Consider the following 13,423-nt stretch of genomic DNA (forward strand, 5'->3'; position numbering starts at 1 on the left):
AAGGCATAAAAAACAAGCTTAAAGCTTCTATGTTATTAGTCAGCAATCTGGCAGTGATGAATCATATCAGCAATCTAGCCCCAAAATATCTTGCATGGTTGCGGAGAACACCTCATTGGACAGGTGGAGGAGAGAGACACACCTGTCAGAGCTATGAAAGACTCTGAGCAGTGAGACGACTCAAGTAAAGGGTAATGTTCCAAGCTGTTGTTGTCCAGACCCTTTCAGAGGGACACTGGAATCCACGCCAAATCTGTTAGTGGATTTTGAGCCAGAGCAACATGATGCAACAGGTCTGGCACGTTGTTTCTTTTAAAAAAATAACAGACGTTATACTTACCTGCTATGTGCAGTGGTTTTGCACAGAGTGCCCCAATCCTCCTCTTCTCGGATCCCCCACCAGCACTCAAGGCCCCTCCCTCCTGCTCCAGAGCAAACAGCTTGCAGTGTGGGCACTTCAGCAGAGCCGCTGCTCTGTGTGTCTATTCACACACACATAGCCGCAGCTCGGCCCCATGCCCTCTCTCGCGATTGGCTGACTGGCTGCGATTGACAGCAGCCGGAGAGCTGAGGCTGCCATGCACCTCACTGGTTCGTCATGGGGTTTGTCTGGATCAGTTTATCCCTGGAAGCTATAACCACCTTGGAAATGTCCTCAAAGCAATCCTTCCAGACTTCCCTATCTAGCACAGGTATATCTGCATGCTATTGTTCCCACAGCCTATCCATATTAGGAGACTCTACACCAGGAAGAGCTATATACAGCGTAGAGAAGGGTATAGTCAGTAACTCCTGCGCCAAAAGCTCCTCAATCTGATCAGTCTTTAACGTGGATGAGTCAGGAATTTTTGGGCGAATAGCGTGTTGTAACTGCTAATATCCAAAGTACATCCATCGGGGAAAATCAAATTTAGCAGATAATTCCCTAAAGTGCAGAAGTGTCACTGCAGGCATAACAGAAGGTTTTTTATCTTCATGCATAGAATGCACAAAGATAAAAAACCTTCAGCCTTTACAGTATAACCACTTTAACTATTACAGGACCTAAAACAATAGATAGATCCACTGGCAGAGCCTGTTTCAAGGTAACCTTGCCTCCAAGGCTGCGTCAAAGATTTGCCAATCTGGATAGCTGCTCAGCTTAATTTAGCTCAGCAGCATGTAGATAAGGTCTTGATTGAAGAAAAATGTTCTAGAAAAAAACTAAAAAAGTCCCAAAAAAAAAAAAAAAAGGGTAAAACGTTGCATGTCCAATTCCTCCTGAAGGTGGCAGTATAACACAATCACATTAGAAGAACGAATATTCATGATTCAGCTGCTGGTAGCAGGAAAGGTTCAGACTGTAGGCAGGCAGCTATGACCAACTGAGAATAATCCACGTGGCGTTTGCAAACAGGGTCAGTGGTGGGAAGGCGCTTCCTCAATGCTGAATGGCAGAAAAGAGTGCAAAGCTCAAATGTGACACTCCATCTAGTGAATGGCATCAGCACTCGGTCGCTCAGTGTTAAGTCTTTTCATAGTAAACAGACAGAAACATAAGGGATAATAATGGTGCCCAACAGTCCTATTAGCAAGGTAGCTTCCAATGCACAGACCAAATGGCCTACTCGCAAAGTGTGTTTTCAGTGACAGGGTCACAATAGAAGCTGTGTCAACAGCTGGGGACCCAGAAAGCACTCTAACTAACACAGGTATGGAAAAGTGCCACAATGTGGAGCCCAGTGTCTGCAGGTTACATTCCAGGCAAACCTTGCACTCACCCAGTCCAGCAGGGTAAAGCTATTGCTGAGAATATGCAGATCAACATAACTGCATATAGGAGATCAGCTTAAGCAGTGTGTAGGGAAATTTTAAATTGGCGAAAAAGTAACTTTATGGAAAAAGAAAAAAAAAAAAAAAAGCTAGCCCCTGTATTTTGTTTGTCAGTTTCTAGTGTACTGTATGCGGCAGTATAACCCAACAGTTTATGAATTTCAAAAGTATTTTATTTTATTTTTTTAAGCATAATACAATAAGTAGGATATCAGTAGCCTAGTATAAATAGGTCTTTGCTCATCAGCATGTATGCCCAGGAGCACCAACTCTGCAGTACAGGGGAGAGACGGTTGTAAATAGGCGGGTCAAAAACATTTGAAGATATGTACCCTCAGCTACAGCTACATGGTGTGTCAAAGTCAGCCACGTAGCCCATACTCTCAGCGGGGAGGAAGAAGAGGAGAGAGCTGAAAGGATTTCTAAGCATCGGAGATGTGAGGCAGCTATACTGGGGCTCAGAACGGGTGATTGCTGCCATTCAGGTCAGGAGTGGGGGGGGGGGGGCTGGCCATGTGCAAGTTCGCCCATGGATGTATGAAGAGCTATATACCAGTTTATGTTGAGAAAAAAAAATACATAAACATAAATTTGTCACACATTGAAAGATAAATACGTTTAACAATGTACCACTTTTACTTACTTAATTTCAATCAACATGTAAGTAATGCAAAGCGCTAATGCTCCAGCAATGTCAATTAACACAAAAGGATTCATCCGAGGTAGGAAGATACTACTCAGCCCAGGGATAATACCGCATAAACTGCAGAAAAGAAAAACAAAAACAACCACATTAAAAACAAAATATGACAACATTTTCTGTGTGGATATTTCTAACTGCAATTTTGGATTAAAAAATAAACTGATTATTTAAGATGAGCTAAAAGAAACTAAAAAATCCCCTGAAAGCCAATGCAAAGTGCAACCTTCTATAACAAATGGTATCTTGCACATTTTACTTTTATCACAAATCTCAAAAACAAGAATTAATATTCAGTCTGCATTTTAGGAAGACATGCAGCCTTATCTTATACAGTCATTCACTTCAAAACTACATACATGGTTACATATTTAGGCAAAAAAAAAAAGTCCATCGAGTCCAACCATAAAAAAAAAAAAAAAAATATTATTATTATACAATCCCATATACACAACCCTTTACCCACAGTTGATCCAGAGGAAGGGTAAACCCCAAACAAAGCATGCTCCAATTTGCTACAGCAGGGGCAAAAATTCCTTCCTAATCCCGAGAGGTAATCTGATTTTCATTGGATCAACATTACCTAAAATGTTAGTACAGAGTTATATTATGTACATTTAGGAAAGAATCCATGCCTTTCTTAAAGCAATCTACTGAGCTGGATAGAACCACCTCTGCAGGGAGTCTATTCTACATTTTCACAGCTCTTACTGTGAAGAAACCTTTCCGTATTTGGAGATGAAATATTTTTTCCTCTAGGTGTAAAGAGTGCCCCCTTGTTATCTGCGTTGACCGTAAAGTGAATAACGCAACATCAAGTTCACTATATGGACCCCTTATATATTTACATAGTCAGGTTGGAAAAAGACACAAAGTCCATCTAGTTAAAAAAATATATAAAAGAAAGAATGTAATACTACTACAATCCCATATACACAATCATATAGTTGATCCAGAAAAAGGCAAAAAAAATGCCACCAGAATAAAATTCAAATGAAACAATCCAAATGAATTTAAAGTGCAGTCTTTCAGATTTAATTCAGGGGGTTGAACATAAATATCAAGCGCAAATTTGAGGAACTGCAACCATTTTTATACACAGTCCCCCCATTTTCAGGGGCTCAAATGTAATTGGACAAATAAATATAATCAAAATTAAAATGTAATTTTTTTTTATTTTGTTGCAAATTCTTTACTGGCAATGACTTCCTGAAGTCTGAAACCCATGGACATAACCAAAGTCCGGGTTAACTCCTATCTGATGCTTTGCCAGGCTCTAACTGCAGCTATTTTTTTCTGCCTTTAGTTTTGCCTTCAGCAAGTCAAATGCATGCTCAATTGGGTTGAGATCAAGTGATTGACTTGGGCCATTGCAGAATATTCTACTTCTTTTCCTTCAAAAGCTCCAGAGTTGCTTTTGCAGTGTGTTTTGGATCATTGTCCATCTTGTACTGTTAAGCGCCGACCAATCAACTTTGCTGCATGTGGCTACATCTGGACTGACAGTATATCTCTAAAACATCTGAAGACAAAAATCTGCAGAAAATCTAATAGTGTGTATGGGGTCTAAGGCTCCATTCACACTAATGCGTTTTTTGATGCATTTTGCAGAAATGCAGAGAAATTTAACATGGTTTCCTATGGAACATGTTCACATCAACGCGTGGCGAAAAATGCAGCAAGCACAGCAAAAAGCACTGCAAAAATGCTCAAAAGCAACACGCATAGATGTGAATCGAGCCTTATGCCACGTACACACGATCGTTCGGGTTTGAAAAAAAATGTAGTTTTTTTTTAAAAAGGTCATTAAAAACGATTGTGTGTGGGATTCAGAGCATTTTTCGGGTTCTGAAAAACGGGCAATTTTTTTCCCGAACATGCTCTATTTTTTCACGACGATTTTAACGTTGTCGTTTTTCAGGTTGTAAAAAATAGTCGTGTGTGGGCTTTAACTTGAAAATAGTAACCTGCAAAAAAATTTAAAGCGTCGCCTATGGAGATTTTTAAGTACCGAAGTTTGGCGCCATTACATGAGTTTGCGCAATTTTAAAGCGTGATAGGTATGTTAGGTATCCATTTACTCGGCGTAACATCATCTTTCACATTATACAAAAAAATTGGGCTAACTTTACCGTTTTGTTATTTTTTAATTCATGAAAATTTATTGCGCAAATACGTGCGAAAAAAAGTTGCAATGACCGCCATTTTATTCCCTAGGGTGTCTGCTAAAAAAAAAATATATAATGTTTGGGGGTTCTGATTAATTTTCTAGCAAAATAATTTAGATTTTTACATGAAGGAGAGAAGTGCCAAAATAGGCCCGGTTGTCAAGTGGTTAATGAAGAGCCTGTATTATACCTACCTTTTGTGAGTAACCCAATATGGGGGGCCATAAAAAATTGTACCCAATACTACACTATATATAAAAATTCTTTACCATATCTGCCTGACTATACAAATGATGTATTTGATGTCTTTTTGATTAATTTCTACAAAAAGAAAGAATTTTTAAGTGCATATATATATATATATATATATATATATATATATATATACACATACACACACACACACACACACGTCATCAGGGAGCTTACAATCTAAGGTCCCTAACTGACATTCATATACTAGGGACAGTTAGAAAGAAGCCAATTGGCCTACCAGCATGTCTTTTGAATTATCAATTTCTCTTTCAGAATATTTCCAGTCTTCTGGGTTTTAAATATGGGAAACTGCAATCACCTTGTGTAACCATTCATGGTTATAACCTTCTGTACACTATTACAAAAAGATTTTAAAATATATGTTTAGCAGATATGATAATTGATATACAGTACCTTCGGCTCAGATCTGCTACATGTTCCTGAAGCCAACTTGTACTTGCAGCTGTGAGATTAAACGGTGAAATTAAACAAGATAATCTGAAGTTACATTACATACTAAGGTTTTATTCAGATTTGTGCATTGCTCTAACACATGGTAATGCACTTGCATTCAGTTGTGAACCATCTGTGTGTTGCAGCTCACTGCATTAAAAACTGTTGCATGTCTGGTAAAATATGAGTTTTAGTACTTTTAACAGTCCATTCAAAATTATGCACTGCAACAGTCTAAATCTGCTCTTATCAAACAAAAGCAAAAAAAAAAAAAAAGACACGTTCAGTCTAGAAAAAACATTAAACTAAATAATGAATATTAACATGTAACTGCAATAATATGAGCTGTCTCTTGTAACACAATAAACTCAATCTGCAAAGCGAACATATGAGAAAAAGTCCAATGAGATGTGAAAATTTACAGTCACATGGTTCAAAAGAACGATCCTTAACCACTTGACCACTGGGCACGAAAACCCCCTTAATCACCAGACCAATTTTCAGCTTTCGGTGCTCTCACAATTTGAATGACAATTACTCAGTCATACAACATTGTACCCATCTGAAATTTTTGTCCTTTTTTTCACACAAATAGAGCTTTCTTTTGGTGGTATTTGATCACCTCTGCGGTTTTTATTTTTTGCGCTATAAAAGAAAAAAGACTGAAAATTCTGTAAAAATAAAAAAAAAATTCTAGTTTCTGTCATATTAGCAGGTTATTTCTCACACACATCATATGCATACTACAAATTACACCCCAAAACACATTCTGCTATTCCTCCCGAGTATGGCGATACCACATGTGTGAGACTTTTACACAGCGTGGCCACATACGGAGGCCCAACGTGCAGGGAGCACCATCAGGCGTTCTGGAGCACCCAGGCCAATTTTGACATTTCTCTCCTACATGTAAAAATCATCATTTATTTGCTAAAAAATTACATAGAACCCCAAAACATTATATATGTTTTTTTTTCAAATACCCTAGAGAATACAATGGCGGTTGTTGCAACTTTTTATCTTGCACGGTATTTTCGCAGCAATTTTTTGAACGCGTGTTTTTAAAAAAAAAAACAGTTTTGTGCTTAAAAAAAAAAAAACAGTAAAGTTAGCCCAATGTTTTTGCATAATATGAAAGATGAAGTTACGCCGAGTAAATAGATACCCAACATGTCACCCTTCAAAATTGCACACGCTCGTGAAATTGCGCGAAACGTTGCAACTTAAAAATCCCCATAGGCGACGTATTGCAAGGTATTGGAGTATTGAGGGTATTGCGGAGTATTGGGGGGGTATTGCAGAGTATTGGGGGGGTATTGCAGAGTATGGGGGGGTATTGCAGAGTATGGGGGGGTATTGCAGAGTATGGGGGGGTATTGCAGAGTATGGGGGGGTATTGCAGAGTATGGGGGGGTATTGCAGAGTATGGGGGGGGGTGGTATTGCAGAGTATGGGGGGGGTATTGCAGAGTATGGGGGGGGGGTATTGCAGAGTATGGGGGGGGGTATTGCAGAGTATGGGGGGGGTATTGCAGAGTATGGGGGGGGGTATTGCAGAGTATGGGGGGGTATTGCAGAGTATGGGGGGGGTATTGCAGAGTATGGGGGGGTATTGCAGAGTATGGGGTGGTATTGCAGAGTATGGGGGGGGTGGTATTGCAGAGTATGGGGGGGGTATTGCAGAGTATGGGGGGGGGGTATTGCAGAGTATGGGGGGGGGGGGTATTGCAGAGTATGGGGGGGGGTATTGCAGAGTATGGGGGGGGTATTGCAGAGTATGGGGGGGGTATTGCAGAGTATGGGGGGGGTATTGCAGAGTATGGGGGGGGGGGGGGGGTATTGCAGAGTATGGGGGGGGGTATTGCAGAGTATGGGGGGGTATTGCAGAGTATGGGGGGGTATTGCAGAGTATGGGGGGGGTATTGCAGAGTATGGGGGGGGGGTATTGCAGAGTATGGGGGGGGGTATTGCAGAGTATGGGGGGGGGGGTATTGCAGAGTATGGGGGGGGGGGTATTGCAGAGTATGGGGGGGGGGGGGTATTGCAGAGTATGGGGGGGGGGGGTATTGCAGAGTATGGGGGGGGGTTTTGCAGAGTATGGGGGGGGGGGGTATTGCAGAGTATGGGGGGGGGTATTGCAGAGTATGGGGGGGGGGGTATTGCAGAGTAGGGGGGGGGGTATTGCAGAGTATGGGGGGGGTATTGCAGAGTATGGGGGGGGTATTGCAGAGTATGGGGGGGGTATTGCAGAGTATGGGGGGGTATTGCAGAGTATGGGGGGGTATTGCAGAGTATGGGGGGGGTGGTATTGCAGAGTATGGGGGGGGTATTGCAGAGTATGGGGGGGGTATTGCAGAGTATGGGGGGGTATTGCAGAGTATGGGGGGGTATTGCAGAGTATGGGGGGGTATTGCAGAGTATGGGGTGGTATTGCAGAGTATGGGGGGGGGTGGTATTGCAGAGTATGGGGGGGGTATTGCAGAGTATGGGGGGGGGGGTATTGCAGAGTATGGGGGGGGGTATTGCAGAGCATGGGGGGGGTATTGCAGAGTATGGGGGGGTATTGCAGAGTATGGGGGGGGTATTGCAGAGTATGGGGGGGGGGTATTGCAGAGTATGGGGGGGGGGTATTGCAGAGTATGGGGGGGGGGTATTGCAGAGTATGGGGGGGGTATTGCAGAGTATGGGGGGGGGGTTATTGCAGAGTATGGGGGGGGTATTGCAGAGTATGGGGGGGGGGGGTATTGCAGAGTATGGGGGGGGGTATTGCAGAGTATGGGGGGGTATTGCAGAGTATGGGGGGGGGTATTGCAGAGTATGGGGGGTATTGCAGAGTATTGCACTTTACTTTAGCGCTTATTTTTTTTTTACTGCAGAGTATTGCGCAGGGATGGCTGGATCTGTGACTGCAATTGTCACAGATCCAGCCCACAGTGCGGCGGCTGCTGCTGCCGCCCGATCCCCCTCCCTCTCCTCTCACACTGTACCGAACGGTACAGAGAGGAGAGGGAGGAACCGGCGTCATTACATGACGCCGGTTTGTTTACAAGTGATCGCGCCGTCATTGGACGGCGCGATCACGTGGTAAGGAGCCGCTTCCATTGGCTCCTTACCGCGATCCGTGTTGCTGCGGGTCCCGTGGACCCAGCGAGCGCCGGTGATCGCGTGTGCGCGCCCGCGCAATTGTGACTCTCTGGGAGGACGTATATTGACGCCCTCCTAGAGTTAGGGAACCGCCTTGTAGCCATATTTCGGCTATAGGGCGGTTACCAAGTAGTTAAAGGGTCACTAAAGGAATTTTTTTTTTTTTAGCTAAATAGCTTCCTTTACCTTACTGCAGTCCTGGTTTCATGTCCTCATTGTTCGTTTTTGCTGTAATTCCTCTCTGATCTCCACACTTCCTGGTTGTCTGTTTCCTGATCACCACAGTACTGGGAGATTTCTCACTGTGGTCACTAATCAAGGAGGTGTGATTACTGTGTGTCTAAAACCCCTCAGCACCAATCAGTTTCGTTTTCAAACCATCACTGCCCTCTATTGGCTCTCTGGCTCTGTACATCAGAGAACCAGGAAACAACAGCAAAAACTAAACTAAACTGTAGGTTCATTATATGATTGTTTTTTTATCTATTTTTAATAATTTTTAAAAGGAATCAGTTAACTATTATGTCTCTATACCCTGTAAACAGTCATTTCAGCAAAAAAAAAAAAAAATTCCTTTAGTGACCCTTTAACCACGTGTAAAAGCTTTGATGAGCCTAAAAACGAGCAGCAAGCTCGGGACCTTGTTGCGTCACTTCCTACACGTTACATCCTGTTGAAGTCGCGTGAGAGTGATGTAACGCGTAGGACGCAGGCATACGGACACCGGAAGTGACGCAACAAGGTCCCAAGATCGCTGTTCGTTTTTATGCAATGCATCTTACATCATTTGAAATGTGAGTACCTTTTTTATCTAAATAAATTGTGAATTTTAAAAAACGCCAAACGTACTACACCAAGAGGCTCTGTATTCTCTTATTTCTCCATCCATACTCGAGCCCCTGAGTGGCCCCCCCACCCCGCATCCACACATTACTGGAAACGTTGGAGAAGGAAGGAATCCCCTCCCCCACTTTGAATGACCTTGCATTCCACCATATCTGTCAATGCTGCTTACCTTACAGCAGTAAGGTAAGAAGGGGAAGGTTTGTTTACACTCACCTCTCCCCGTTCTTCAGCTCCTGTGACCCGATCGTGGGACACCCGCGGCGATCGGGTCCGCAGGTCCCGCAGGCGTGGTCACGGAGCTTCGGACCGGGTCGCGAGCACGCCGCCGGCAGCACACTCGCAACCCACGGCTGGGCTCTTAAAGGGGACGTATATATACGTCCATGTGCCCAGCCGTGCCATTCTGCCAACGTAGATCTTCGTGCGGCGGTCCTAAGTGGTTAAACTGTGTAAAAATAAATAAAATCAAGTCCAATAAATAAGAAAAAAAAATGCATGATCAACATTAGAGCAAAAACTCTCAGGACAGGAGGCCATTTCCACACCTCAATATATGGATGGAAGAGACCATGGTTCTGATCATTGGATATTAGGACACTGACAGGTGAATAGAGGAAAGGTTTACCCAGCATCATATCCCCAGTATACTCTAGTGGCATAAACTATGTATCCTGAACCTTGATGGATTAAGCTCTGAGATATACAAGGATTTGCGTAGGAGTCATGTGACCCTTTTTGAAAGACTAACAAGCCAATCTCTTGCAGAGTTCTAAAAACTCCCTCTGTATACTTGACAGGGATCCCTGTCTAGAGAAGGAGTGGATCGAGAACCCAACCAGCAGACATGTATGCTGCATTAGATATAGAGGAAGAGGTACTCACTGATCCAGTAACATTTGTAGTGGTCACATCCCTTGGTAACATATAACAAAAAAGAGAGTATCTCCCCCCTAGCTGGGATTTTAAAGGCCAAACAAAATGTAAAATGTAAAAAACGATCTTTAAATGGGAAATTCGTACAAAAACTGGCACTTGATGTTGAAGCACACAGTAGGCACCTACGGTGCATGTGAAAGCAACAAGTGTACAAATACAAAAACACAAAAAAAAGTACATGTGCCACAAACAATGACAAGTAGACAAAATAGCACTCTCCTAGTGGGTGATGTGTGTGTGCCCGAGGGATTCCCATACACCAGCTTTAAGAGGCCTGCAGAAAGGCCACCAATCCAGGAACAGTATTCAGTATGGAAGACACTTGCCACCCCCCCTCTCCAGCTATAACCTGCATAGAACAGTCACCGCATAGGATTAGGCAGCGGCACAAGGATCTGTTGTAGAAATAAATAAATCCCTGCAAGTCTAAGGGAGAACTCCACATTTTTAAGAATCATTTCATAAATAACCTTCCCAGTTTAAACTGCAGATGTTGAAGTGTCCTAAGCTGTCCAGAGAGACAATGTTAATGTTGACTACTGCTAGAGCAATACTGACACTGCAGGTTCTCACATCAGAGCATCACTACACAGGTAATTCATTAAACAGAGGCTCCAACACAGAAAGAAAAACCTTGCTTAAAAATATCTGTTCAGGACAGAAGGCAACTGCACCAATGTTTAAAAAAAAAAAAAAATGCTGCAATGTACATCAGAGCATACTCTTCTCAATAGGTTTCATTTTGATTATAATTTTTCCATTTTTTAACATAAAAGTGGAGTTACTCCCTAGCATGGCATCTGGTCCCTTCTGCTGACCTCAAGCCAAACATACTGACGTATCATGGACATCTTTCGACAGGGCAATCGATGCATCCGCAGGGTAACTCAGATCCCAGAGGTAGGAACAGCAGAGCACACCATCATGCTGGGCACACTTTAGAGGTCACCCGCGGTTAGCAGGGCATCCGACCTGATGCAACTGCTTGCCGTTGGCAGAGCTTCCTCTATTACAGGTGTCAATCACTACCCTGCTGCTAGCTGGGGACTCCGCAACTACTGGAGCCACCCTGGAAACTTCTGGACATCACATGATGCTCCCAACATCCGCATGACTGTCCCACAAGAAACCCCTGTTGCCACATCTTCCAAAAGGAAGGAAACTTTACACGAAAATCGAGTTATGAGTGGGGAGAACAAAAAAAAAAAAAAGGAATGTGGCCTCTGCCTCAGCCTGCAAATTTATGGGAGTGAGGTCCTATGGGGTAGGAGGGAGGGCGGGCTACCCAAACGTAAACTGCCATGGAGCTTGTCAGGAAATAACTTTTCAATGCTTTGTATCAGAGACATAAATTAGGGTCTTTATAAAAAAGGGAAAACTGTAGAATAACATGTACACTTTAGATTAAATATAAGCGTAGTTGCCAGACAGATAAAAAACTGATACAAATTTTAGTATGTAGGAAGTATATGTGTGGAATATACTGGTTCACCCCTAATGTGTTATTAGGGGTGAAACATGGCAAACGCTTGGCTTGAAGTTGTGGTGCCTTTTAAATACAAAAAAAAAAAAACACACCATACATTCAGGAGGCAGCAGGACCACCAACGGAACGCTTGTCAGTCGCTGCTATACTACCCCCTAAAAACCAATCAACTGTGAATTACTATTCAGAGGGTGGTAGGCACTACTACCAGTGTACAATAGCTCATATGAGGAGAACTAGCTTCTCCAGAGTGCTGCGGAAAAGGAATCCCCCTTTAAAAACCAGGTGGAGGATCTCTATCACTGTTTCATTTGGTCACGTTATCCACTACATGACATTTGGCACAACTCACGGGTGTTTTGATAAAATCTCCGTCAACAATTTATGGACTTTTTAGTTATAGTTTATAAATTGAATTCTATTCATATTTCATATGTACCTGCTTTGCTTATTTTTGATTCCCAGATTTGGTTCATATATGTTTTGTAATTGAAATGTATATACTGTTGGTTTCACTTTAGTAATGCTTATTAAAGGAGTTCTCCAAGCTAAAACTTTTAACCCCCGCTGTGCCCGGGCTGTAAAACTATACAAAATAAACTTTCACTTACCTGCCTACGATCCCCCGTTGTTCTGATATCGCCGTCCCGTTCTCCGGTCCCGGTCTCTTCCACTTCCTGCGGGTTGGTGACTCACAGTGCGCTCAGCCTATCAGCGGCCGCAGCAATGTCCCGCAAAGCCCACATGAAGCTATTTCTATTCAAATACCATCTTTTGGCAGATGGCATTTTAACAAGAATTGTGGGGGCTCTGGCAGGTTGTTACAGTACAGGGATGATGTAGCACCTCGTGGTCTCTAATTTCTAACTGCTGTTATACAGAAACACTATTCTAAGTTTGCATAAAAATCACAATATACTGAAAGTAAACTTACCTTCTGAAACATAACAAAATGGTTTATTTCTAACAGAAAGCATGGTGAACAGATTGAAAAACAGAGCCACAAAAGTCCCCACCAGCAGACGGCCTCTGGAAGAAATCAGAGTTACCATTATTATAAAACTTACAAACTTTCAACGTTTACAAAGAATCGGTGCGAGTTACTATACTAAAGGAATAAAGAAGGTAAATTACCAAAACACTTACACGGAGGGCCAGTGCCACTGCTGAATTCCCCCTTCTGAAAAGCCTCCTGACATGCCCAACTTGTATTGTTTTTTTATGGACTAGAGTACTTTTTAATATCACTAACCTGTATCAAATATACAGATTAGGATGTCTGACTTCCCTGAACTCTATGCTTGTTGTAATTCAGCTTTTCAAATGATTGAAGCATTATATGGTCCCTGTTGGGATAGCTTCCTATGTCCTGGGTGCTTATCCACTCTGTTTTAGAGGCTGTGGACAGAAGCGGGTGGCGTTTCATATATGGTGGCAATGCCTCAAGGTGAGGCGATTTTCGATTTGAGTGTATAATCTCATTTATTCCCTCACCCAGGTTCATTTAATAAAATCCCGAAACATGAACTATTATGCAGTCAGGTGGAAAGTGCCCCGAGTCATCCGCAAATGAGTGATTACAATTATTTTTTGTGGAAGCCAAATAAAACATAGCCAGATCCTG

General features: G+C 42.7%; 1 protein-coding gene across 1 annotated transcript in view; it reads right to left on the minus strand.

The window, feature by feature from the left end:
* The window catches only part of SLC30A6 (solute carrier family 30 member 6), a 123,198-nt gene that overhangs the window by 52,637 nt on the left and 57,138 nt on the right, over window positions 1-13,423 (minus strand). The window contains exons 8-10 of the mRNA XM_040350761.1: window positions 12,734-12,828; window positions 5,350-5,398; window positions 2,456-2,575 (exon numbers count right to left, since the gene is read on the minus strand). Coding sequence (XP_040206695.1) covers window positions 2,456-2,575; window positions 5,350-5,398; window positions 12,734-12,828 — 264 coding nt within the window. The remainder of the gene's footprint in view (window positions 1-2,455; window positions 2,576-5,349; window positions 5,399-12,733; window positions 12,829-13,423) is intronic.

The sequence above is a fragment of the Rana temporaria genome, chromosome 4, assembly GCF_905171775.1.
Source record: "Rana temporaria chromosome 4, aRanTem1.1, whole genome shotgun sequence".
Lineage (NCBI taxonomy): Eukaryota > Metazoa > Chordata > Amphibia > Anura > Ranidae > Rana > Rana temporaria.